This window comes from Myotis nattereri (genome assembly GCF_964212035.1).
Source record: "Myotis nattereri genome assembly, chromosome: 3".
In the NCBI taxonomy this organism is placed as follows: domain Eukaryota; kingdom Metazoa; phylum Chordata; class Mammalia; order Chiroptera; family Vespertilionidae; genus Myotis; species Myotis nattereri.
In genome coordinates, this window is record NC_138077.1 from 164,914,112 (window position 1) to 164,941,373 (window position 27,262).

The 27,262-nt window shown below is 36.9% G+C and overlaps 1 protein-coding gene across 4 annotated transcripts in view; it reads left to right on the forward strand.

Annotated features, from left to right (window-relative positions):
• NEGR1 (neuronal growth regulator 1) overlaps positions 1–27,262 on the forward strand; it is an 877,124-nt gene that overhangs the window by 654,117 nt on the left and 195,745 nt on the right. For all 4 annotated transcript variants that reach the window (XM_081085888.1, XM_081085891.1, XM_081085889.1 and 1 more), the window contains one exon: positions 16,069–16,189. In XM_081085888.1, coding sequence (XP_080942014.1) covers positions 16,069–16,189 — 121 coding nt within the window. The remainder of the gene's footprint in view (positions 1–16,068; positions 16,190–27,262) is intronic.

A 27,262-nucleotide genomic window follows, 5' to 3' on the forward strand; every position in this document is an offset into this window, starting at 1 on the left:
CTAATGGGCATTACAGATAAGACAGAGAGCAAACACATGAGTGAGATATAGATGCTGACTGTCATATGTCACCAAGATGTGGTGGTTCTTTGTTACATAGTATTAGTGTGGCAATAGCTGACTAAAATATGGCATAAGCCCAAAGGTTATCAGTGATTGCTTTCTGAGTCACAATATATTGGTAGAAGCCATAGACAAACAGTGCTTGAATTTTTTCTAGAACTCTGCTGACCAGAAATATAGTATTTTAATGCCAAGTTATGTAGTGTTACATTTGATATTATATTGTATATAAGAATAAAGTGCTAAAGTTAACCATTTACTTTCTGATGCTTTGTTTCAAATAATATCTAAGTACTATAAGGAATATGTTAAATTTAATTAAATATGTAGCCGAAACCGGTTTGGCTCAGTGGATAGAGCGTCAGCCTGCGGACTGAAAGGTCCCAGGTTCAATTCCGGGGAAGGGCGTGTACCTGGGTTGCGGGCACATCCCCAGTGGGAGATGTGCAGGAGGCAGCTGATAGATGTTTCTCTCTCATCGATGTTTCTGGCTCTCTATCTCTCTCCCTTCCTCTCTGTAAAAAAATCAGTAAAATGTATTAAAAATAAATAAATAAATAAATAAATAAATAAATAAATAAATATGTAAATAGATACTAGAGGCCCAATGCACAAAATTCGTGCACTCGGGGAGGGGTGTCCTTCAGCCTAGCCTGCAACCTCTCCAATCTAGGACCCCTTGGGGGATGTCTGACTGTGAGATCGGGCTTAAACCGGCAGTCAGACATCCCTCTCACAATCCAGGACTGCTGGCTCCCAACTGCTTGCCTGCCCACCTGCCTGATTGCCCCTAACTGCTTCTGCCTGCCAGCCTGATCACCACCTAACCACTCCCCTGCCAGCCTGATCAACGCCTAACTGCTCCCCTGCCTGCCTGATTGCCCCTAACTGCCCTCCCAGCAGGCCTGGCCACCCGCAACTTCCCTCTCCTGCAGGCCTGGTCCCCCCAACTGCACGCCCCTGCAGGCCTGGTTGCCCCCAACTTCCCTCCCCTGAAGGCCCAATCACCTCCAACTGCCCTCTCCTGCCAGCTTGGTCGCCCCTAACTGCTCTCCCCTGCAGGCCCAGTCCCCCCCAACTGCCCTCCCTCCCCTGATGGCCCTTTCACCCCTAACTGTCTTCCCCTGCAGGCCCGCCCCCCCCAACTGCCCTCCCTCCCCTGCTGGCCTGATCTCCCACAACTGCCTTCCCTTGCCGGCCATCTTGTGGTGGCCATCTTGTGACCACATGAGAGTGGCCATCTTGTGTGAGGGTGTGATGGTCAATTTGCATATTACCTCTTTATTATATGGGATAATAAATATATTAAACATTTATTGTTGATTATATATTGACAATATATGTATTTTACATATTCATCTAAGTTTAAAGGTATGAAAAAATAAGGTTATATTATATAGCAAAAACATGAAGGTCACCTATTTGCAGATATTGCATTATTCATTTTACAGGCACACAATTCCTGTATGGATTGTACTTTCTAATAAGGGAAAAAAGACAATCATCAAACAAAGAAGTAAATATATACTATGTTGTATGGAGATTATTATTAATGAGAACAATAATGAAGGTTAAGAGGAAGGGGGTGTAGGTAAGGGGATAAAATTATATTTTACATACAGGGTCAGGGTAGTCCTCTTAATTAAGTTGGAATTGGAGTAGAGCCTAAAACAGTGGTTCTCAACCTTCTGGCCCTTTAAATACAGTTCCTCATGTTGTGACCCAACCATAAAATTATTTTCGTTGCTACTTCGTAACTGTAATGTTGCTACTGTTATGAATCGTAATGTAAATATCTGATATGCAAGATGGTCTTAGGCGACCCCTGTGAAAGGATCGTTCAACTGCCAAAGGGGTCGCGACCCACAGGTTGAGAACCGCTGGCCTAAAAGAAAATGAAGATGCTAGCAAGACATACATATATCTGAGTGATGAGTATTCCAGACTGAGGAATTATTAAGTATAAAGAACCTAAAGTAGGAACACTCTTGTTACATGTTCCATGAATATCTAGTAGTCAGTTCAGTGTAGCCAAAGCTGATTGGGCAAGAGAGAAAATGGACAGAAGTATAGTAAGAGAAAGAGTAGGCAAGTCAGATTATTTATGGATCTGTGGACAACTGTAATGCATTTGACTTGTATTCTGAGTGAAGGGGGAAGCCAGAGCATTGTTGTGTGTAGTAGTAAGGGTGGAGGATGTCTCTTGTTTTAACAGAAACATGATGGCCACTGCACTGAGAATGGCCTATAGAGGGAGGAAAGGCAAAACCAGGGGTTACCAGTTATGATATTTCCAAGCAAGAGATAATGTGGGCTTGCACCATCATGGTAGTTATAAGGTGGTGAGAAGTGATAAGATGCATTTTAAAGGCAGACCTACAAAATTATAGAGTCTCTCAAGACTTGGGAATGTTTTGAAACGACATTTATGGACTAGTAATAGCAACTGTTCATCAAATGCTCAGATAAGTTTTACAGGATGAGTGCAATAAATAGAGAGGAATCTCATGATTTTTTACTTAAGGGGCACTAAATAAGATTGAGATTATAAGGAAGGTAGCAGCTGAATATATATATATTCTTTCTGAGCAAAGGAAGAAAGAGCCCAAACATTCATGTGCTGCTGTTGCTGACATGGAATTTCTTACATGTTAGTCAGACTTTTCTTTTCTTGACACACCCTTTAGTTGTCAAATTACTTTGGCTGTTGGAGTTTTCTCATATCATGTTTAGCTTAATCATTTTTTGAAGGATGACATTTTTTTCTTTGTAAAACATTCATACTCTCAAATAAATTCATACTATTATTTATGAAAATTACAGTGCTTCTACCACCCTTCCTCCCAGGTCTTTTGATTTCTTTAAGATATACTATCTGTGGGTAAAATGTCTCTCTTACTTTATGTCTTCTTAATTTTTTGCTCTTAGTTACTATATATTATGTTTCCTGTGATTTAACTTTCTTCATAAATACAAGTATGCAAAACTGTGTTTTACAAATGCAAAGAAAAAATACCTCTCAGTTCTACATCTAGTATCCCTTTCTGCTATGTTGTTTCTCTACTTGTTCATAAGAAAATGGCAAGTCTATGCATGAAGAACATCCATGTCACTGTCATGACCTCGGTTACTTTACTCTTTAAATCACACAGAAATACTATAGCAATGCAACTTCCATGATGCAGGTGTAAGGACACAGCTGATTGCCACCTCAAAATACATGGAGAGGAGAAATGGTTCAGTACAATGCTCATTTTCTTACTAGGGAATCTGTGCCTATACTTATGGAAAATGTCATTCACTTAACACATTCCTATATTCTTGCTAGACGTCTAACATTCTCTGTCGTGCATTTGAGGATGGTGGGCAGGGAGAAAAGAATAGTTTACAACTGTATTTCTATAATATAAATCTTATTTTTTATTTTAATTTTTTATCTATTCAAAAGCTTTCTTTTCTCCAAGAATATGTTTGGAAAGTAATTCTTCAGAATATATTAGTAATATGAATTGTTCATTTTTCATAGAATTAAACAATTTTAATCAGCTTTTTAAATGTGCTATTTTAAGATTATTGAAGGCCACAGAAACAAAAAGAAATAATAAGCCATTTAGTCAACTAAAAAATCTGATCCAGTGATTACTCAGCATAGGGCCAACACCATACCAGCTAAAGGCTCCCTGTGCCTTCACATGTACTATTAGGTCCTTGAAGAAGTTGGCCCTGGGGCCAGAGAGAAACATGGTCTGGTGAGAAACCAGCCCAAGGAAAGATTTTGCTGGTGTTATCCCCATCTATTACCAAATACATCTTTATTGCTGTCATTTTTTTTACACTGATGGACTGCAAATATCTTAAATTTATGTATAAGACTAATTTATTTATACTCTGAGAGATCAATATTAATCTTTTAAAATGAACCATGACTTAAAACATAACAAGAACAGCAACAAAAAACATAGAAGTTTAAATAACATATCTTGACTGATTACTACAACTAGAAAATTTTCCTATGAGAAAAAAATTCTTAACAATATTTTCATGTTTTATGGGTAATCTAAAGAAAACATTTGAACTCTCCTAATCTTTATTTTTTGGGGATTCACTGAAAAATAATTTTTATATTAGGAAATGTATAATAGTTTTAATAGGAAAATAATGCATTCAAATGTTTAAGAATTCAGAAGGTTTGGATTGATGGGCAACTTTTGTTACAAGATAGCACATGCTGAGAATAGAGATGCCTTTGGAAATCCCAACTTCACAGTTCTTGCAAATGTGTCCCTTGTATCCAAATCAATCATATACAACTATAGTTTCAGCATGACTGACAACAGAGAAGAGATCAAATCATGAGTGAAGTCTAAAGAAAGAAAGTTTGGGTTCACCAGCTAGGAAAACAGTGAACCATTTAATTCCTATTGATAAAACTGGTGGCCCAAAAAATTTCAGACATTTTACAGTTGATGCATCAGTGGAGTGAGCATTGCTGACTATAAGGGGGCAGCTACTTCAAGCTGTGATTTCACTAGTGCTAAGCCTTGCCAAAAACATTATATATGAATGAATTCTGCCTAAGCACCAACAAACTCCTCATTATATAACCCTTTCTCTCTTTATTGTTCTTTTATCGACTTCATGAGTCACAGATAACCCCACCATTCATTCTTCAATGGTTTCTAGCAGATACACATTAATAATCAACACACTTTCAGATCCATTCACAACACAATATAAATGACTAATAAGAGCTTGCATATATTTAACCACTTTGAACACATTTATTATTATAAAGGCATCAAACCATAAATTTAGGGAAAGAATTTCTGATGTTTTAGTTTTTAAAAATGCACAGATTTTTCTTTGACGGTTTAGGGGACCAATGCAAGGGCCTTCACCTAAAATCAGACTTAATATGCAATTGCCATCTTAGCTCTGAAATGTTTTACAAAATGTTTTGTTTTTATGTACCTGTGTAAACATAAGGGATCTGAGATAACAGCTTAATACACTACATATTTATTAAAACCATTGAAGTCAAGTTTATATATGAAATTCCACCTATTATTGTCTTTCTTGTGAGAGATTTCATCACATGCTTAACTGAATCAATACATTGATCTTTTTATGCCTTACAATGATCTTCTGTATGCCCTAACCTATAACGTACCTTCACCATTGCATGTCTTTCATGAGAGGATACCTTTGTGTTCCACACAATTTTTATTTTGTATCACATTTATGAACTTATACCTCTTCCTTCTTGGTCAACAAAAAATAAGACAAAACTTACCACAAATGCCTTTCAAGGAGATTTTCTTGGTTAACTACACTTAAAAAATTAGAATATGGATGGAATTCTGGGAGAGTAAAAATGATATACTAGTCCAGATTGCAATTAAATTAATCGCATGTATAGTACTTAGACAATGTATTTTTTTAAATAATCGGTTCCCTTTTCTATCCATTCCTTATCCTGATTCCATGCTTTTAAATGAAGCATGCCTATGATACCCTATAAACTTGTAATACTTCCTGTTTAATAATAGCTAACGTTTACTTCTAACTCAGTGAGAAGCACAGAGGTAAGCACTTTCCATGGAGTGTGTTATGTTGTCTATACAGCAACCCTGTGAAGTAGGCATTATGTAATTTACAGGTGAAAAACAACTAACGTTTAGAAGGGTTAGGTAAACAATGAATGTTAGAACCACTTTTGTTTGACTGCAAAGCAGATCCTTTTCACCACACTATTTTGCCACTAGCTAAATGTTTAAGGTCTTGGGGAAGCTGGAGATACATTATAAACTGGATTATTTTCATCCTTTGAGAAAGCAGCCAGGGATGTAATTCAATGTGAAAGTCCTTTATGTTATGAAGATTATGGTTCAGCTATATTTCAGTAGTGTGATTTTTTCCAAAAAAATCTTACTAAATAAATTCTTTTTTAAAATGTTTCTCTTAGTAATAACATGGAGTTCTTAGTTTTCTGTGAGAACAAATTAGTCCAGAATGCAAGGATATATTTGCCTCATAGAAGTTGTTTATTGAACTTGTGATCCATTTCTATGGGATCTATGAAAGATTGTCAAATTATGCAATTATCATCAATTTCATCTGTAACAATATTTTACTGAACACTTCCTATATGATGTGTTCTTCTGATAGGTACTGGAAACCTTAGATTTTTTTTAAAAGACTATTTTATCAAGGCTGTTTTAGTGTAGCTCACAAGTTCTAGAGTCTAGATAGACCAAGGTCAACATGCTTATTTACCACAGTGCTTTTTTATGTAGTTTCTGTAGGAGGAATTTCTTAGTGACTTATTTTCTTTTACTAATTCTCATCCTTCTTTATTGTTGTAATTATTTAATATGGTACTTTCACCATTGTCCATCATTTTGAGAGGGAAAAGGTGATGTTCAAAATACTTTTGCAATTGGAACTCTCATGTTTCATTTCAACTATCTCAGTTCAACTAAGGCTCACTCTTTCTTACTTTTTTTAATAATAAGACTGTACAAAACCAATGTTCCCATTGAGGATGGCAAGAGAGGAAGAAGGTCTTTGTGGCTGGTGTCATGTAACTAAAAAAAAACCCTTGAATCTCAATTAGGCTTATTGAGTGCCAAGTGCTAAGGTTCTGTTGCTTGCACCTGCAGAGCCTGGAGTTTGGGATGAAGAACCTTCAATTATCTTCATCCTGAAATTACTGGCTAAACAATGATAGGAAATAATCCCATTGAGTAAATGAAAATGGAAGAATGCTCTTTTATAAGCATCTAATCACACAGGAGTTAAATATTCTTTCTACACCCTTTCACTCCTGACTTTTCCCAACATCTGTTCTTTACTGTTCCCCACATCTCTATAATAACATTCTTCTGAAATTAATTTGCTTTAGTGTTCAATTGCTTCAGCTCATAGTCATATATAATCTGACATAAAGACAGTATCCCTAAATTTCAGCAATACAGATGAATCAGTTTATTCCAAAGGATGCCATTTGTACTCATCAATTTGAGAAGTCTTCTTTGCTTCTTTGATGTAATTGGAAGACAGTATATCTGAGCAGAACAAAAACTATCACCATGGAAAGAAAAACAGTTCCAGAAACCCAAACACATGTAGATGCACACATTTACATTCCCACTCCCTATAAAAACAGCTTGTGTTGCTGGTCATGGCCAGAATTCACAGAGCAATAGAGTGTGGTGGTAAACGAAATAGGCTCTGGGAGCAATCATTCAGGTTGTATTATGTGGTTGTCTTTTCTAGGAAGGGCCCAATTTGATTTCTTAGGACATGGAACATTTTAGTGGGAAATGAGTGCTTTGTATGACTTAGTCAAGCATACTTATAATTCACTACTAGAGGCCTGGTGCATGGATTTGTGCACTGATGGGGTGCCTCAGCCTGTCCTGTGCTTCTCACAATCCGGGACCCCTTGGGGGAATGTCGGACTGATGGTTTTGACCCAATCCCCGCAGGCCAGGTGGAGAACGGGCTGAAACCAGCAGTCCGACATGCCCCGAGGGATGTAGTAGTGCATGAAGTGGCACGTGGTCGGGGAGGAGCCCGAGCCAGGGCTGGGCACCAGAGAGTTCCCGCTCATCCTGGCCCCACTGCACCTGCCACTCAGGAGCGCTGCCGCAGAAGTGGGAGAGGCTAGCCACCATGGCAGATGCGCTCATCATCATTGAGCCTGGTGTCTGGTGCCCATTGGTTAGCTGAGCAGTGCTCCCACTGTGGGAGTGCACTGACCACTAGGGGGCAGCTCCTGCATTGAGGGTCTGCCCCCTGGTGGTCAGTGCGCATCATAGCGGCCAGTCGACTGGTCACTCGGTTGTTCAGTCATCCAGTTACTTAGGCTTTTATATATATAGTTATAGCTCCAGTTGTAGAATTAATTAGTCATAAGTGTTGTGAATTCTATATTTCTGGCAAGTAAGTATCTTGATAGTGCAAATAATTGAGGTCTTCTCCTCATGTAAAATTCATGAATATATTATAGCTCATGAGCCTGTTGAATCTGGGATGATTTTTGACCTGAAAAGTCATGGATCACGTAACATAGCATGTAGAATAGACCTTAAACATCTACTAGTCCAACTGTCCAGTATACCCAGAATATGTCCCAAGAAATAAAGACCCACAAAAACTCAAATATAAAAACTTTTGCAATTTTGTGGTCTCATATATTTGGAAAAAGTTCCATATGATAAGAAATTCATATGTCACACTTTCTGAGATATGCCCTAGAAAAGAAACTTACTGGGTATAATCAGACATTTCTGTGGCCACATAACTCTTTTATGTGTGCAAAACAATAGGGCTCAGAATGATGTAAACTTGGAAATTTGACTGTATGTCCTGTCACTGCCCGTTAACTAAAATGAGTTGATTCGTGACCAATGATGTAATTAATTAAAATTATCTCAATTCCCACCTTTCTTGTGGATTGGCCAATGACTTTCTCATCATTCTAAAAATAGACTTCTAGCTGCTCTGTCTGTTTCCTCACCTGCCTCTCTGCAGACTGTGTTTCACACATCAGCTAAAGAATCTTTATAAAATGTTCATTAAACCATGTGACTCCTTTACTACAAATATCTAAAACTTCATCTCCTTAGAATAAAATTCAAAGACCATCTTGCCCCGCCTTTAATCTGTTAAGCATGTTTCTACCTCAAGCATGCTCTCAACTCAGGCCTTTGACTTCTCTGTTTCCTCTTACTTTACTAATTTCCTGCAGAAAACTACTTGATTCCTTTTCTCATCATTCAAGGCTCTGTTCAATTATGCCTTATCGGTAAGGGTCTGTTCTTTTACCTTGCTCAGTTTTCATTTCAGTTCATATCAATCTCTTATTATTTGTATAAATTTAAATATATATTTACTGTTTGCACATGTATATATACCCCCCCCAAAAAAATAAACCCCCAAAGTCCTAAATCTCAAAACTAATATTCCTATGAGGCCAGGAGTATTATTTTTATCAATGTGGCCCATAATAAACATATTTGTTGAATTGATGAAGGTAGTAAAAGCAAATAAGTGGATTAATCTTCTTCCTCTTAAGTAGTATTTACAAAAGAGGCAGAATAACATGAATAAGAGTTTATTCATGTTCCCAATAATAATCAATAGAGCCTTCAAGTTCAAGTTAATAATTTTAGCCTCAAAATGAAATCTATGTGAGACTCTCCTCTCCATATTGATTACCCATAGCTCATAGCTCTTTAATGCTGTAACACAAAAAAATACTCTGGGGACTTTTTTATTATGCTCAATTTTAATTTTTAATTTTTGATTCATTATTTATACACTTCCATATGACATTTTTGGTGTTCATCACAGCAGCCCATGAACCCTTAGACAAGAGCATCATGTTCCTTTGACTTGTGTGGTGAAACACCTAGTGCTGAGCCATATGCACACTGTACTGCATAAAAGCATTCTAATGACAAATTAGATTTTTATTTCAGTTCATTACACCTGGGTTTTCAGGCAGTGTTCCAGATTTCATGGTTTAGTTTGTAATGAGTCACAGCCCCCTTGACAAACAAGAGACTAATTGACCTAACCAGGTTATCAATAGAAGCTTGTGATGGGTCTCCTAATGCATATGGTTATTTCATCTTCAATAACAACTGAATATCATAAAAGATTATGGTCCCTTAGCCTGACAGGGAAAAAGAGAGATGGCAGTTTGTGAGGACAAGAGTGAAAATACAATCTGATCTATACTTTTCACAAGCAAAACAGTGTCATAATAATAGACTAATAGGTGGGTTTTTATTTATAGATGTCTTTTGTATATTTTATTTCCTTTTATAGGGGAACATGGATCTTTGCTTAACACAGAAACCATTATTAAAATGATTCCTGATATGATTGTTTGTGTGTTTGTATTTATGCACATATATATATATATATATATATATATATATATATATATATATAGAGAGAGAGAGAGAGAGAGAGAGAGAGAGAGTATCCTTCAAAAATGTATATAGACACTTTGCATAAATTATAAAGGTGATGTTTATTTAAAATAGAATTAATTTTAAAATTTGAGCTATCAGCTGTTAAAGTGTGTATACATTTTTGGGACATTCTGTATATGTAGTATGTATTTACATATATACATATATAAAAATGTGTGTATGTATATTATCTCACATTTTCTTATGGGTGAGACTTTCTGGGTAAATATGTTCATTATTTTTTTTTTAGCATTATTGCCAAGCACTTCAATAAAAATATTTATTTTATTTTTTTTCAGAATTATAAGTTAAACTTTTACTATTAAGAATAAAAATACCACAGACATGTAGAGGTCTATAATTTCAAAGTGAAGTATCATCCTTAACAGAAAATGATGGAGTTGCAAGGGCATTTTTTAAAGAAAAGGCAATGTTCTGTTTTAAGAGTGTTTAAAGTTTTCATATTTACCACATTTTGAAAAATCATTAAACTCTGTACTTTTTTATTGCTTTGTAAAGAAACCTAAAATATATCCAAAGTGCACATTTACTCAAGTCATTCATCTGAATGAATTAGTATTTTCAACCTCAAGGTTCTTATTATGTTGAACTTTTTCTCATAATGCTATTTAAAATGTATTCTGTTTTAAATATTGATGGAAAAGAAAATATGAAAAAAAGACATTCATATAAAACTTCTAGAAGATAACATAGGAGAAAATCTAGATGACCTTGGGATTGGTGATGACTTTTTAGATATAACACCAAGAGGCATGATCCATGAAAGAAATGATTGATAAGCTAGATTTTATTAAAATTAGAAATTTCACTCTGTGTAAAGTGCTATCAATAAAATTAAAAGACAAGCCACAGACTGGGAGAATATATTTGTAAAAGCCATGTATGATAAAAGACTGTTATCTAAAATATACAAAGAACACTTAAAACTCAACAATAGGAATATAAACAACCCAATTTAAAAAATGTCCCTAAGACCTTACTAAACACCTCGCCAAAGAAGATATACAGATGGCAAATAAACATGTGGAAAGTCACTCCACATTATATGGCACCAGTGAAATGCAAATTTAAGAAATGCGATACCACTACACACCTATTAGAATAACTAAAATCTGACAACTACAAATGATGGCAAGAATTGGAGCAATAGGAACTTTCATACAGTGCTGGTAGTAATTCATAGTTGTACAACCTCTTAGAAAGACAGTTTGACAGTTGCTTTTTTTTAGGAAACTAAACATACTTTTACCATATGATCCAAAGGACTTGGTATTTACCCAAAGGACTTGAAAACATATGTCCACACAAAACTTTCACACAGATGTGAATAGCTGCATTTATAATTACCAATACTTATAAGAAACAAAGAAGTTATTCAGTCGGTAAATGGATAAAGTGGTACATCAGACAATGCAATATTATCCAATGCTGAAAAGAAATAAGCTAGCAAGCCATGAAAAAGACATGGAGAAACTTTAAATGCATATTAGTAAGTGAAAGAAGCCAAACTGAAAAGGCTATATATTATAAGATTTAAACTACATAACATTCTGGAAAAGGTAAAACTCTGGATTCAGTAAGAAGATCAATGATTCTCAGGGGTGGTAGAGATAAATAGAGTACAGAAAAATTTTAAGGCAGTGGACTTTTAGGTTACAATGATGTGTCAATGTAGGTTTGTCAATTGCAATAAATGTACCACTCTGGTAGGGGGTGTAGATAATGGAGAGGCTATGCATGTGTTAGGACAAGGAGTATATGGGTAATCTCTGTACCTTCTGCTCAATTGTGTGTGAACTTAAAACTGCTCTTAAAATTCTATTTAAAAAAGGATACGTGCGTACAATGCCAATGTTTCCTTTCAATCTCTTCTACTTATACTGTCTTCTCCTTCTCAGTATTCTAACCTTCCAAAGTGATTCCTCTCTGTTTCACATATGTCAAGAAATCATATTGGCTCCAACTTTACAATAGACAATAGCCAATAACTTTTCATTACCTCTAGTACTACGACCCCAGTTAGAGCTGTCAACCTAACTTTGCCTTGCTTACAGCAATAGCTTTCTATTAGTTTTCAGATTTCATCCTGACCTCACTGGTCTTTTCTCAACACAACAGCCAGAGTGGTAACCTTTAAAACAAATGTCACATTATGTCCTTCCTCTGTAGAGGTTCACCATTTCACTCAGACGAAAAGTTAAGTCTTTAAAATGACTCTCAAGGTCCTGTCTGCTCTTCCATCCTTCCACACTGCCCGCAAGCAGAGACCCACTAGCCCCATTCTCTTGACCCTCGGATATTCTGCCCTCTGGAGCTTGGGCCTTGTGTAAGGGTCTGTGGCTTGAAGGCAGCTTGGGCCCACTGTGAAGTCTTTCTATGGAAAGTTCTTGAGAAAGACCAGGCAACCTCAGGGTGTGGGAATGAGGAACAGCATTTCAGGTTGAAAAAAATCACATTAAAAAAATCACTAGAGAGCTAATGCATAGGGTGTGTCCAATAGGATGAAGTAGAGCTCAGAGTGCTTTGGAACTTTTACTGATGTAGCCTCAGCTCAGAGTTGAAGGAAGCTGACCCTTGTATACAGCTTGGCCTCTCCTATGCAAACTCTGACCCAATAGATGCAGCCACAAACAGTGAATTGTGTGGTAGTTCCAGGCAGGTATTTCTAGGCTGATTACCGGAAGCACCCAATATAAACCTGCACTGGAACCCCATCCAAATGGATTCAGAACCAACACAATGAGTGGGGAGCCTTAGAGAAGATTAGAGCCTGACCCAACTAACCACAAAAATGGCACACCCAAAGGGAGATCTTGGCAGGCACCAGACGCTGCTAAAACAACGTCCCTTCAGGGCACAGCCCCCAAGTGACAGCTCCTCCACTATGATCAAGGTTTATCCTTACAGTCAGTCAGCCTGAGGGGTAAACCCACCCATATCATTTAGTACTCAACGATAACAGGCTGGGTGCACATAAACCACATAAGAGACATTCCTGGAGCACCGAGCTCAGGTGATCTGGATGACTGAGCCACTGAGCCCCACAAGACACCTACAACATAAAACCACCATAACAAGTTTGGGAGTCATCACAGATCTACCTAATACACAATAATAAACACAAGTCAGACAAAATTGGGAATCAAAAATATGCCCCAAATAAAAGAAGAAGAGAAATCCCCATAAAAAAGAACTAAATGGAAAGGAAGCAACCAAGACACCAGATACAGAATAAAAAACAATGGCTATAAGGATGCTCAAAGACCTTAGGAAAACAATGGAAATTCTCAGTGAGTATTTAAACAAGAAGATAGAAAAAATATAAAGGGACATAGAAACAATAAAAATGAAACAGTTATAAATGAAGAATACAGTATCTAAAATGTAGACTACACTAGAAAGAATCAACAGCAAGTTAGAAGAAGCAGAGAATCAAGTCAGCAATTTAGAGGACAAGATAACAGAAAACACCCAAACAGACCAACAACATAAAAGAATGTTAAAAAATGAAAGTCTAAGGGACCTCTGGGACACCATCAAGCATAGCAACATCCACATCCTAGAGGTACCAGAAGAAGAGGGAGATCAAATGATCGAGAATCTGTATGAAGAAATAATGGCTAAAAACTTTCCTAACCTGGTGAAGAAAAAAGACTCACAAGTCCAGGAAGCAGAGTCCCCATCAAGATGAACCCAAAGAGGCCCATACTAAGAAGCATCATAATTAAAATGGAAAAGGTTAAAGTTAAAGAGAATCTTAAGCGCATTAAAAGGAAGACAGTTACCTGCAAGGGAGCTCTCATGAGCCTGCCAGCTGATTTCCCAACAGAAGCATTTCAGGCCAGAAGTAATTGACATGAAATAGTCAAAGTAAAGAAAAGCAAGGAGCTACAACTAAGATTACCCAGAAAGGCTATCATTTAACATTGAAGGTGAAATAAAGAGCTTCGTAGACATCAGAAATGAAAAGATAATGTGAAAAAGAAATTGGTATTTATATATAGGCATTCATGCATTGGTAATAAAGAAGCAGCAATATGATTGCCTTATGCTAGCCTAGTGTAATTGGTATGTTTACTTCAGAGTACTAAGAAAATCTCCCAAAAAATGTTCTGATGAATTTATTGGAAAAAATCTGCATATACGTAGACCCATGCAGTTCAAACCTGTGTTGTTCAAGGTCAACTGTATATACAAACACCTATGTATATATGTATGTATATGTGTGCACATATATATATTATATATATATAATATATATAATATATAATATATATTATATATATATATTATATATATATATATATATATATTATAATGGATTGACTAGTGATTATACAGTCAGAAGTTCCACAATATGCTGTCTAAAAGTTGGAGACCCAGAAAAACCAGTGGTATAGTTCAGTCTTGGTCTGAAAGTCTGAAACCCAGAGAAGCCAATGGTTTAATAACTACTCAGAGGCTGTCTTAGCTCAGCAGTTAGGCAGAGAAGAGGTGAGTTCTCCCTGTGCCTTTTTTTCTCTTTAGTCCCTCAGTGGATTATATGATGCAAACACACATTGGAGAGGGTAATATGCTTTACTGAGTCCACTGATTCGAAAGCTAATATTTCATGGACACACCAAGAAGTAATTTTTAGCAAATATCTGAACCAGTCTAGGTAACACAAAATTACCCATCACATTCCATCTTCTGCTCTCTCTCTGTCTCTTTGCTTCAGCCACACAGATCCCCTTGATATTTTTGTCAAACAAATCAGCTTGCTGGAGCCTCAGACCTTTATTGCAAGCTGCTCCCTCTTCCTGGAAGACTATGTGTGTTGCTTAAATCTTACCTTCTCAATGAGTCCTAATCAAATTACCCTACATAAAATTGCAATCCATTCTTTGCTCTAATGTCTCTTACTTTGCTGTATGTTTTACCATATATTTTATCAGATTCTAACATTTCATTTAAATTAATTATTTATGATACTTACTGCTTATACTCTGTTTCTCCCTCCATCCCCCTAGAGTATAAGCTTCATCCTGTCAGGAAGTTTAACTGCTTTGTGCCTTGGGAAATACCTGACAGTTTTTGATGGCTCAATAACTATTTAATAAATAAAGAAATGACTATTCTACCGAAAACCTTTTCAAGCATCATTTTGTGCCAAGCATTGTGCTCTAATATATGAATATTCAAATTGATCACATACTTACCCTGCCTTCAGGAAACTAACAAGGAATCCTGAGCTACTGATAAATAAATGCAATACAAGATAGAAATAGTTTGGGATGGGAAATTTATAAACACTACTTAGAGACGGGAAAACTGTTTGTAGCCAGAGCAATAGGGAAGAGTTTAGAGATGGTGACACCTAAATTAGCACTTGAATCTGTGGAAATGAGGAAGAACAACATTCCAGGTAGAAGAAACCACATTTTAAAAAATCGCTGAAGAGCAGACAGGGAAAAGCATAGAATACGGAAAGAGCTTAGGTTCTGAGTCAACATGCCTGACTTCAAGTTCAAATTCTTGTGTGACCTTAGACAAATTATTTACCCTCTCTGAGTTTCAATTTTTATATTCGTAAAAAGGGATAATGCCATATAGCTTAGGGTATTGCTGTGAAGAAATCATGAACAAAAATCACCTAGTCCAGTGCCTGGCTTCGAGTGATCACTCAATATCTGAGAGCTATTATTGGAGTATAGTTTGACTGGAGTGTAGATGAAGTGTGTCCCTCACCAATGCCGTTTTCCAATAGGAAGCAAGGCCAAAATGTATTGCATTTACTCTACACTCCCTGGGAACATTTATCTATTGTCCAACTTGAAAAATGAAGCTGAAAGTCTTGTATTAGAAGCATAACACCCTGAAAATGTGATGCATTGGCCTATCAGGCATAAGATTGCTTTGAATATAGAAGGAATGAAAATATATGTGTGTTATATTTCTGCTGAAGATTATTTTTACTTACCCACCGGTTTATTTGTGTGTGTTTCTTTTTCAGTTGCTCCTACCATCCAGGAAATTAAATCCGGTACTGTGGCCCCCGGACGCAGTGGATTGATAAGATGCGAAGGTGCAGGTGTGCCGCCTCCAGCCTTCGAATGGTACAAAGGAGAAAAGAAGTAAGGACTTTGTGATTGTTACTGTGTTCCAAGCACTTTGAGCTAATGTGTTTGTGTTTCAGATCCTTACTTTAAGCAATTTCTTTAACTGGCTTGAATGATTCTCAACAGCCTCCTCGCAGGCAAGCAAACTGAAGGGTCCCACGTGGGAAAGAAGAGTAGCTAATAGCATCCTGAAGAAATGTCCACTTTGGTTTATATGATCTGAGAAATGCCTGCAAATCCCTCATCGCTGATTCTTTTATTTGTGCTTCTCCCTTCTGAACCAGCACGCCATTGCTCTTGCTGGCAACCACATTTAATTGGGAAGTAAACCAGCACTTAAAGGACTTGGGCATAGACTCCATGAGAGCACTCCAAAAGCCATGGGAGCCTCTGTCTCTGCCCAGCTTCCTTGATAAGACTCAACACTCTCACCTGCCTTGCTCTCCCTCAAGACATTCTAACACTTTGTTTTATAGCTCACTGTGTTTTAGATATTCTGTCACTAAAGGGGCTGTAGAGGAAATAAAGTACATGGTTAAAGGACTATCCCATGTGATTTTAAGGCTCCTCTAACTTCAGCTCTGTACCATTGTCCCCTTGAGAAACCTCAGAAGGCCTTGGCAAGAACATTTGAACAAGAGAAGTCAGGACTCCACTACTTTCTCTTTATTTTCAACCAGTCAGCTCATTCAAACATTCAAACCTCTTTAGCTGGTCTTAGCTATCAAAGAAGAGCGGGACCCCTGTGGATTAACTGGAAGATGGGATGTAGAGGGAAGGGTAGTAGCTATATTTCACTTTAAAACCAGGGAGGGATGTATTCAAGCAAATGTTAGGTTCAACCATGACTGTAGCTTTACTTAAAAAAAAAAATTTGCAGCTATTTTGCATAGAATCTCTTCTACCATTTGGGATATTCCCTTTTTAATTCTTTTAACTAAGTAATTAATGCTTTTACTAATTTTAAATCTACCTTTCTGTGGCTTCATGGAAGCCCCCATGTTTTTATTTACTTAGAATAAGACAAACCTCTCTAGGTCACCCTTGTTGCACCCTATAATATTATGTATCCCCTAATACAACCTTCTCAGATCCAACTGGTTACCCAGTTGAGGTGTCTTCAGTTTGGTTTTTTGTTTGTTTGTTTTTGTTTTTTTCTTTAGCATATTTGTTTCTTCTTTTTTTTTAATCCTCACCAGAGGATATTTTTTCATTGATTTCTAGAGAGAGTGGAAGGGTGGGAGGAGGAGGGGAGAGAGAAATAGAGAGAAATATCAACGTGAGAGAGCCACATCGATCAGTTGCCTCCCACATGCACTCCCTACCGGGGCTGAGGAACCTGCAACCGAGGTATGTGCCCATGACCAGGAATCAAACCCTAGACCACTGGGTTTGCAGGTGGATGCTCTAACCACTGAGAAACCTGCCAGGGTGAGATAACTTCAATTTGTGATTATCTTTATGGACAATCATCTAGAAAAGTGGTTCTCAATACTTTGAAAGTTATGAACTCCTTTATTCAAATGCAATCTTGTTTAGAAGCTCAAAAAGTAATAGCTACAGTATGAAAGTAATACTTCTCTGGTAGATATGGGGTGGATGAATAGGACCTTAATTCCACCTGTTCAGAAACCTCCCTTTCATGGGACATCCTTGCAGTCCCCCCACACCCTTGGCTCCACCCCTGAATTTCCACAAAAAATAAAAAATAAAATAACTAAAAATAAAAAAATAAATAAAAACAGTTTAAATAATGACAAACTAAAGTCATTTTTGATCTTGTGTCATTTTTCTTAAAAGCTAACAAACAATTATTCCCAGTAGTGCAAATGAGAGCTCATTTGTTAAAGTCCACTTTACTTCCAATATTTTGTGAGGTGATGTCCTGAATTTTTTGATTGTTCATTTGTTTGGGGGGTATTTTTTGTTCTCTCTCTCTTGTTTTCTCTTTCTCCCCCTTTCCTAAATACAGAACCTTTAAAAAATGGCTGTAATAATCCCTAGTCCATTTTTTTGGCCTATAGCAATTATAGCAAAATGCCAATTGATGCTCATAGTCATAACTTCAGTGACTTTTTTTTCCTACTGAGGAGATGGACTATGGCTATTATTGGATTTTCAAAGAAATTTAAAACTACTCCTATCAAAGATAGATTAATATTCCCCAATCAGTGTCACTCCCCAACACACTTGTACAGTTAGAGAAAGTCTAGGAGCTATGAAATAAAATGCATATGTAAATAGCAAACATATTTTCATTTCAGAGAAAAGTATACATTTATCTTTGTTAGGATTGGAGTTGAGGAAATATTCAAATTCTCAAACATAATTAGAATATACAAATTCCTCTCAATATTATAGTAAAGCACACTTAAATATATGCAGGAAATAGGAGAAAGAAATATGCTTGTTGCTGAGCAGTTGTTACACTCACTAATTGGATCTACATGGTAGTTTCAAAGCCCAGGCCATTCAAATATTTACCTCATCAAAATGAAAAACTCACAAGCAACTGCTATTTGACAAGCAGTGTTCCAAATTTTTAATAAATATTAACCAGCTTATTTTTATAATGAACCTGTAAGATAGATATCATCATTTTCTTCTACTTGTTTGGGAGAGATAAAAGAACAGAGTGTTTTCAGAGTAATTTGCACAGGTTGATAAAGTTAGTGACAGAGCTTGGATTTGAACCCAGAAAGTCTTGCAGTTCTTCGTGCAGAGTCCATGAGTTTAACCCCTACACTATGGCACTTAGTTTAACTCATGGCCCCTCAGAGTCTACCAAAAATCAATTGAAATGTCAACATTAAAGGCCAAACGTAAAGGCATTGCAAATCAATTATGAATTAGCCATAGGAAATATGACACATAAAAACACCCAACTATAATTTCCCCATTTATTTAGTCAAAGACACAAAAACAGTGGAATCAAAGTAGGCACACAGAGAAGCAACAGATAGAGCATGTTTCTGAGTTGTTTTCTTGACCTCCAGGTGTCTGACTAGAGCACGAAGCTGTCAGAGACCCTGTCAGAGACCCTGTCAGAGTCAAGGGGAGTTTCCACAACATCTGGAGAAGTTTCATTTCCTAGAGATCTTTTATACTTGGGGCTTACAACTATATTCAGAAATAACGTACACACTGTTTTTATTTCTACTTAAGGGGATATTTATAAAAAGTCACCTCTATTAAATGTTCAAAGCCAGATTGTCAATAAAATAAATATAAACAAATAAGCACACACACACACACACAAAAAAAAAAAAAAAAAAACAGAGACAGTACCTGACCACCCCTAGTCTTTTCTCTGCATAGCATTCTGCATTCTATGGAATCCATTTCTATGTACTGGAAATAATCCACTTGATAACCTTTAAAAGAAAATCTTGTCAAATTTATCACAATTTAAAGAACATTAAAAAAAAAAAAAGCAAATACTTACTGAAGACAAATCATTTTTCCAGGCCCTTTAAATACTTTTAACTTTTTTAGTCCTCAAATCTCTGTGAGATACAATTTATTATTTTCAATTTACTGAAGGCAAAACTAAGATATGGTCCTTTGGAGTCTGCCAACTTTAAGTTGCCATCAAGATACATTTTAGATTTGTCAACCTCTTAGTCCATGTCCTTCTTCCCTGTATATATTGGCATTGTTAGTTATCTATTGAACAAGTAACAAGTTAACCCAAAATTTAACAGCTTAAAATAGTGATCTTTTATTATTTCAATCAGTTTTTTGGGTCAGGAAATCAGGGTCAGCTAAGCTGTACATTTATGACTCCAGATCTCTGATCAGCATCTGAAGCTTGAGGAGGGTTGGAGGAACTGCTTCCAAGATAGCTCCCTTCCAACATGCCTGGCAGGTTAGTGCTAGTTATTGACAGCGTCTCAGTTAAACCCTATGTGGATGTCTTCATAGGACTGCTGGACTGTCAACGTGATATGGCAGTTGACTTGCCCCAAAACTAGTGATCCAAGAAAAAGCGAGGTAGAAGCTGAAGGTATCTTTTGTGACCAAGTCTCAGATGCCATGCTCTGTCATTTCTGCAATACTTGATTGATTACACAGGGTGATCCTAATCAATGTAGAGGAGCAATACAGGAACATAAGTATCAGGAGATAAGAATCATTAGATGCCATCTTCAAAGATGACTCCCACACTGTCTCCATCATGGATAATATAATTATTTTGTATTAGAAATATTAGCCACTTGACCATAATGCATTGCATTGTTTAGATAAGTATTGAGAATGACTCAAGTTTTAATAGTTGTTATGAAAATATTATCCCTTGCTATAAAATGGTCCTTTTCTTAACACTGTAATCTCTTTCAGCATACCTGGCAGGGACAGTACAATTAGACTTAATTTTGTTTCAGATACATTTAAATATTGGGATATCAGAGTTGTGTGTTCAATTAAATAGAGAGCCACAAATTAACGTTTTTATTAATAACAGAGAAGATTGATAAGAAGAAATATATTCCTTATATATGTAGTAAAAAGACACTTTGAACCAGGCAACTACTATTAAGCAAATCATATTTTTGATGACATGAAATTAAGTTAATCTATGGCTTAAGAGCTGTACATTCATTTATGATTAAGACTATATACATAAATTTTAATGGACTCATGTTTTTGCAAAAACATGGGATTTACAATACTTTGTGAAGATGTCATTACCCTTTGTCTCAGATTGGAATTTTGCTATTTGCTTGCTTGTTTGAATTTCCTCCCTTTTTTTGGGTATCCTCAAATCCCGCTCTGAGGCCTAGAAAGACAAGCCCACTGGTTTCTAATGACATTTAACTGCTCTAGGCATTTTTTTAAAAAGTACATTATTCACTTTGTCTGTATTCAGGCAAATGACCAATAGTAGCAATGATTTTTGGAATTCTTTAATAACATGTTTTCTTTCTTAATCCTCCATCAGAATTTAAGATAGGGATACAAAAGTCACAAATGAGGTAAATATAGATTAGCTCCATGAATGAAAAGCAAGTATATAATAAAACATTACAAATTATTTATATATCAGTTAAAAAACAAATGTGTACCTAAGAAATTAAATATTTTGTATTTGAGATGAGTACCTATAATATTTTGACATTTTAAGCAATAAATTTAAATTTCATCTATGCATTTTAAGTCATTTTATAGCCAATATCATGTCAGCATATCTCTCATTTCAGAATCTTGTTAATTGTTTAGCCAGTCTATACCACTGCTGTAGAGGAAATGTGATAAGCATTACCGTTTTGCTTTGGATTAGCTATCTATGTGCCTAAAACATGCATGTACAGATATTTACAAAATGTATGTAGGTATTTGAATGGATAGGAAAATGCCTAAAATTAAGTATGCCATGCTCCCTTTACACAGAGATATAATGACCTTTTTCAGTTAGGTTAGGTTTTTACTTTAGGGAATGATGATTTTTCATTCTTGGTTCTACAGAGGTGAGATGAACTTGAGAAATCATAATGAAATAAAGTGACCTTTCCTCTCGTTTTTCCTATTCTAGATATATACGACCCTATCATCTAGACAGGCCATAAATTTTATCTGAGTAGTATTCACTTTAATAAAAAAATAGAAGTGAGGGTGTTTTCTTCCCTTCTTTTATTTTCAAGGAAAGCAGAAAATGAGTTAAAATAGTTCTTTGTATCATCAATGATCCTCTTTCTTTGCTGTTTTTCATATAATTTATTTATGTCAAAGGTAGGAATACATTACATTTCTATAACACATTGTGATATTCAAAGCATTTTTTATATATGGTAGTTTTGCAAAATGTGCACATTTTTACATTTCACTTACATAGAGTCAACTCTTTAAACTTGGAGTATTGCATGAGAGAGAAATAAAAGAAAGATATAAACATATAATAATAACAATTCAAATAGTGCGGACGTGTATACTGCTCTATGAGTTTCAGAAAGACATAAAATGGGACATACTTTGCTGTTCCTTCAACTGGTCTTCATTTCCATATGCCTCTGACAGTGTAGCTCTCCAATCTAACAGATAGTCTCATGTTGAAGATGTGTACTTAATATCACATAGTTCTCAAACTACCACTTCATCTGGAGCTCAACCATGGATAGTGATATAAAAACAATAGTCTACAACTAGAACACTTTTGGAACCTATATCCTGATGAGTATAATTTAAACCTTAGCAAAAACTACCAATATATACATACTTATTTAAAAATTATGCACATACATTTCTGAACTGGTATATTGCATACATTAAATGAAGTACAACAGATCAAATTTAAAAGATAAGATGCCAATGGACATTCTTAGATGGACTATCTGTTATTTTCTTCCCACACTCCAAAAGGTGACTTTTACCCCCCTTGGCATATTTGCCCTCTCTTTTTGAGATTCTTTTAAAGTATGGTAGTTTAAAGTGAGGAAGTTTAAGGAATTTTCAAGGACAATTTTAATGGCATGCAGCATTTACCCTACATGCTGACTTTACAATCTTACCACACACATATAATCTTACCCATTCCTTGCACCATTTTAACTAAATTACACCTGAGGGAGTACTGTATCTCATAAAGGTTATATGACTGTTGAAGGGAAGTGCTGGATAAGGAGTGAAATCTAAGTTCAAGGAAACTTGGAAGATGATGAATATGTTTATGCCCTTGGTAGTGATTCACAGGTGTATACATATCCTCAATATTTTTGCAGGTTTGTATACATCATATGTACAATACAGGGTGGGGGAAAAGTAGGTTTACAGTTGTGACTACGTGAAACACAGCTTATTCTTATATTATTATTTATTAATTGTTGTATTATTTCCATATGAAAAGCTGTAAACTTACTTTTGCCAAACCCATATAAATATATACATCTTTGTATACCTCAATAAAGTGATTTTTTTTAAAACAGCAGAAAACAAGACAAACTCTTAATTTCCTTACTCTTGTGCCAGAATATCCCTCATCTAGATTTCACACCACAACCTTGATTACTCAGAAGAGACTATAAATATATCTCTTCCCCATCACTCTTTCATTCTTTCTCTCATCTCTCAAGAGTGAGCAGTCACATGTTTAGATTTAGAATGATACCAGAAATAACTTCATTACGAACCCATGTTAAAATGATTTTCCTTGCCCAGCCGGTGTGGCTCAGTGGTTGAGCATTGGCAAATGAACCAGGAAGTCACGGTTCGATTTCCGGTCAGTGCACATGCCCAGGTTGCAGGCTCGAACCCCATTGGGGTACATGTGGGAGGCATCTGATCAATGATTCTTTCTCATTATTGATGTTTCTCTCTATCTCTCCCTCTCCTATCCTCTGTGAAATCAATAAAAATATATTAAAAACAAAACAAAACAAAAAAACCTTCCTCATCTTCTGTAATAGCTGCTTGACTTTCCGTGAACCTCTAGTCTCAAAACCAAGTTGTAAAATTGTGCCAATATGTGTTTTCATCATCCCTTAATTTAAAAAAGAAAAAAAAAATGATTTTCCTTGCTGAGCTCAGATTTTACTTCATTCAACATCATGTTTTGGACACTATCTGTGAGGTAAGTTGAAGATTTTTAAAGGAAATAAGTTCCTGTATTGAAGGAACGTGAATTTATAATGTTACCTCTCTATTATTTTTCTGTGTTTATTTATTTACATTATTTTATTAATTCCATTCTGTTGATATTTCACTTCTTTCAATAACCAAACTCTTATTAACACAACTCCATCACCTCTGTGATGACTTTGTCATCTGAGGTCTGGAAGATAAGGGAAAAATATGTGAAACAAGTGGGAGCATTTCAATTACTGAGAATGGAAGACACGTGTCCATGCAAGACATAAATACACGTCATTATATTTAAAACTTGGGTCTAGTCAAACAACATCGAAAGTAGACCATCTCCAGCTTGCGTCCCCTGACTTAGAGTCTATGATTTGTCATAAAATTCATCACAGTGAATTAGGTACTAAGTCAGAAAACCTAAGGGAACTCTAAATTGAGTCTGGTAAAAGTGCACAGCAAGAGTCCATTCTACTCAAGTCAGATCATTAACACATGCTTTAGGGAAAGGTAACTTCTGTGCTGGATACTGAAGGGTGAGCAGCATTTACATACATTGCAAGGGATCAAAAATAATCACAGGCAAGGAAATAACAGTGGAAACATCACACACCATGATGTGAAGAGTTTTTTGTGTGCCTGTGGTGCAGGATGTGAAATCAGGTGTAATAAGAGGTAAGGTTAGAAAGTCAGGGCAAGAATTGGAAGGTCTTAAATGCCAGGATAAGACATTTGAATTTTATTGCATAGACATTGGGAAGGCATTGAAGAGCTTTGCACAGGTAGTAAAATGACCCATTCCCTGTCTCACAAATGTTTCTTGGAGCAATTGGGAGAAATGGAAGGGAAAAATATGTAATTGATTGAAGCTAAGGTATTGGCTGTGCAGTTGAAAATAAAAAAAACAGCAAGAGAGGAAATATGGTATTTGTATATTTTAGTGACTGATTAGATACAACAAAATGACAATCTGAAGGCATCCCACGTTTTCTATCTCAATAGCAATGTAAATGGTGAAGCCATTATCTGAGGCTGGGAGGGATCGGGCTGAGTTTGGTTTGGGACATGCTGACACCGAGATGTTAATATTTCTCCTGAGTAAGGGAGCATCCCTGAAAGGACTCACACACACATTTGTATCTTTCCATAATGCCAGGTTTATTAGGAGAGACAGCTCCAATAAGCCAATAGAGTCACATGCATGTGACACAGAGAGAGGGAGCTTAGCTGATAAAAGTAAGCAGGGCACGTGTCTGGCACAGAGTCCCTTACGGCAGGTGTCTGCATTGGTGGCACACATCCCATGGAGTGAAAGTCTGGCAGGACTCCGAGTGTGATCCATGGTACAGCCAAGCTAGAGCATTGGGTGGGTGGAGCTCTGAGATTTTATAGTCCACCAGGGGTAGAGGTCCCACTCATATTGGTGTGCAGGTGTGGTACTTATCCAGGCATCCAGAGTTGTGGTTTTGGGCATTTAGGACCCCTCCTAAAGGTATTCCCATTATATCCCATTAACTTCAGTCTTGACATAGCACTTGACATAACTGTCATGGCTGACAGTGACTCCAAATTGTCAAAGGTGCCCAAGAAGTCCATTCTGCTCTTGATCTATACAATACTGCATACACAGCCTCACATTCCCCTGGAATGTGTTCGTGTTCTTAAATTTATAGTTAAATTTTTAAATACATGTTTGAACTTATACTTGAATCCTTTCAGTGGTTCTTCATTGTCCCTAGAATAAGGTCCCTAACACCACAGTATGGTATGGTAGACCTTCATGTTTTAGCCCCGTTTACCTCTCTGGCTATGAATCTTGCCTGCCTACCCTCTCACAATAGGGATGATAGCCATCTGAAATATTTTATTTCCCAAACTGTGGCTTGGTCTTTGTCTTTCAGGCCTTTTCCTATGTTGATCCCTATCATACTCTTCCACATGCACCCTCTTGCCTGATTACCTTCGGCTTGCTTTATTCCACTTGTTCTTAAGTCTCAATTGAGATGTCACCTTCTCCAGGAAAACTACCCTGAGCCTTTTTCACTATTGGAGGAAGCTCTCCAGGAGTACTCCCATGAGCTTATCTCTCTAAGCACTAGAAGCCTGGTGCACGAATTCACGCACAGGTAGGGTCCCTCTTGGTGGCCTGCAGGGATCGTGCTGAAACCCACAGTCCAATGCCTCCTGCAGTTCCTACCTGCTGCTCCCGCTCATCCGGGCCCCACTGTGCCTGCTGTGGGCTCGCTCCCAATCAGTCCCACTCCAATCAGTCTGATCGGGAGAGGCTCGCCAGCCATGCAGCACTCGCCAGCCATGAGCCCTGCGTCTGTCGCCCTCCCAAGGGGAGTGGTCTGTGGGATCAGGCTGAAACTGGCTCTCCGACATCCCCCAAGGGGTCCTGGTGTGAGAGGGCGCAGGCAAGGCTGAGGGACTAACCTAACGGTGGGAGCATCTGCCCCCTGGTGGTCAGTGCACATCACAGTGAGCAGTTGAGCAGCCTTAGCATTCATTAGCATATTACTCTTTGACTGGTTGTTCGGTGGTTCTGCCATTTGGTCTATTTGCATATTACCCTTTTATTATATAGGATATTCACCTTTTTTACTTGTCCATCACTCCTTCTACACTATAATCTACCTAAGAGTGAGGATTCTGCCCTGTTCACCATTGTTCATTGACTCTAACATGGTGATTTGGAATACACTATGTTGTGAAAATGAGTTGTGTGGCTTTGTAATAACAACAAAGTATAGCCATTCTTATTTTAATACACTTTCAAACTGATAAGAGGATATTAGTACAAATGCATCCTGTCACCCTAGATTGTGTGATGCTGTCAACCCAACATATGATTACAGAAAGGAAGACGGTTTCTATTGCTCAAGTCCGACTTCCCAGGATTTCTATTATGTGAATGTGGTCTCTGCAAAATGCTCATGTTGGTATATTGTAGGATGAAATTTGACATTAAAATCATGGACACATTGATGTTCGCAAAGCAGTTCAAGCATAGGGGAGAGATCTAGTCAGAGGCCAGGTTGTCAGGGATACAAGACTCACTGCAGTCAGGAGAGGATTGGCACCTGCACTGTAGGCTTTGTTTATTTGATGTGGGGTTAACAGGCAGTGTCTCCCCCAAACTGAATCAAACTGTCACAAGTAAAGCAGCTCAAAGCTCTCCAATCTAAAATTATCAATGTCATTAAAATTGATAAAGTAAATAAGACATTTTAAATAGCCTAATAAAGTCTAAATCATTAAAGCGTCCTAATATATTATAATAGCATTAATATATTCAAATGTGCAACTAAAGATAGATAACTCTTGGGGCTAAGACAGTGATGCATGATATTCTTGTCTGTTTCTAGGAGTAACTGATATCATATTGTTTTTGAGCCTTGGGTACCAAGCAACATGATAAACCACTAGGTTGCTATAGAAGCATGTTCAAAAAATTTTAATTTCTCTCTAGTTTCTTACTCCTCCTTTTAACTTTTTTAAAACCTACCCTGCGCATCT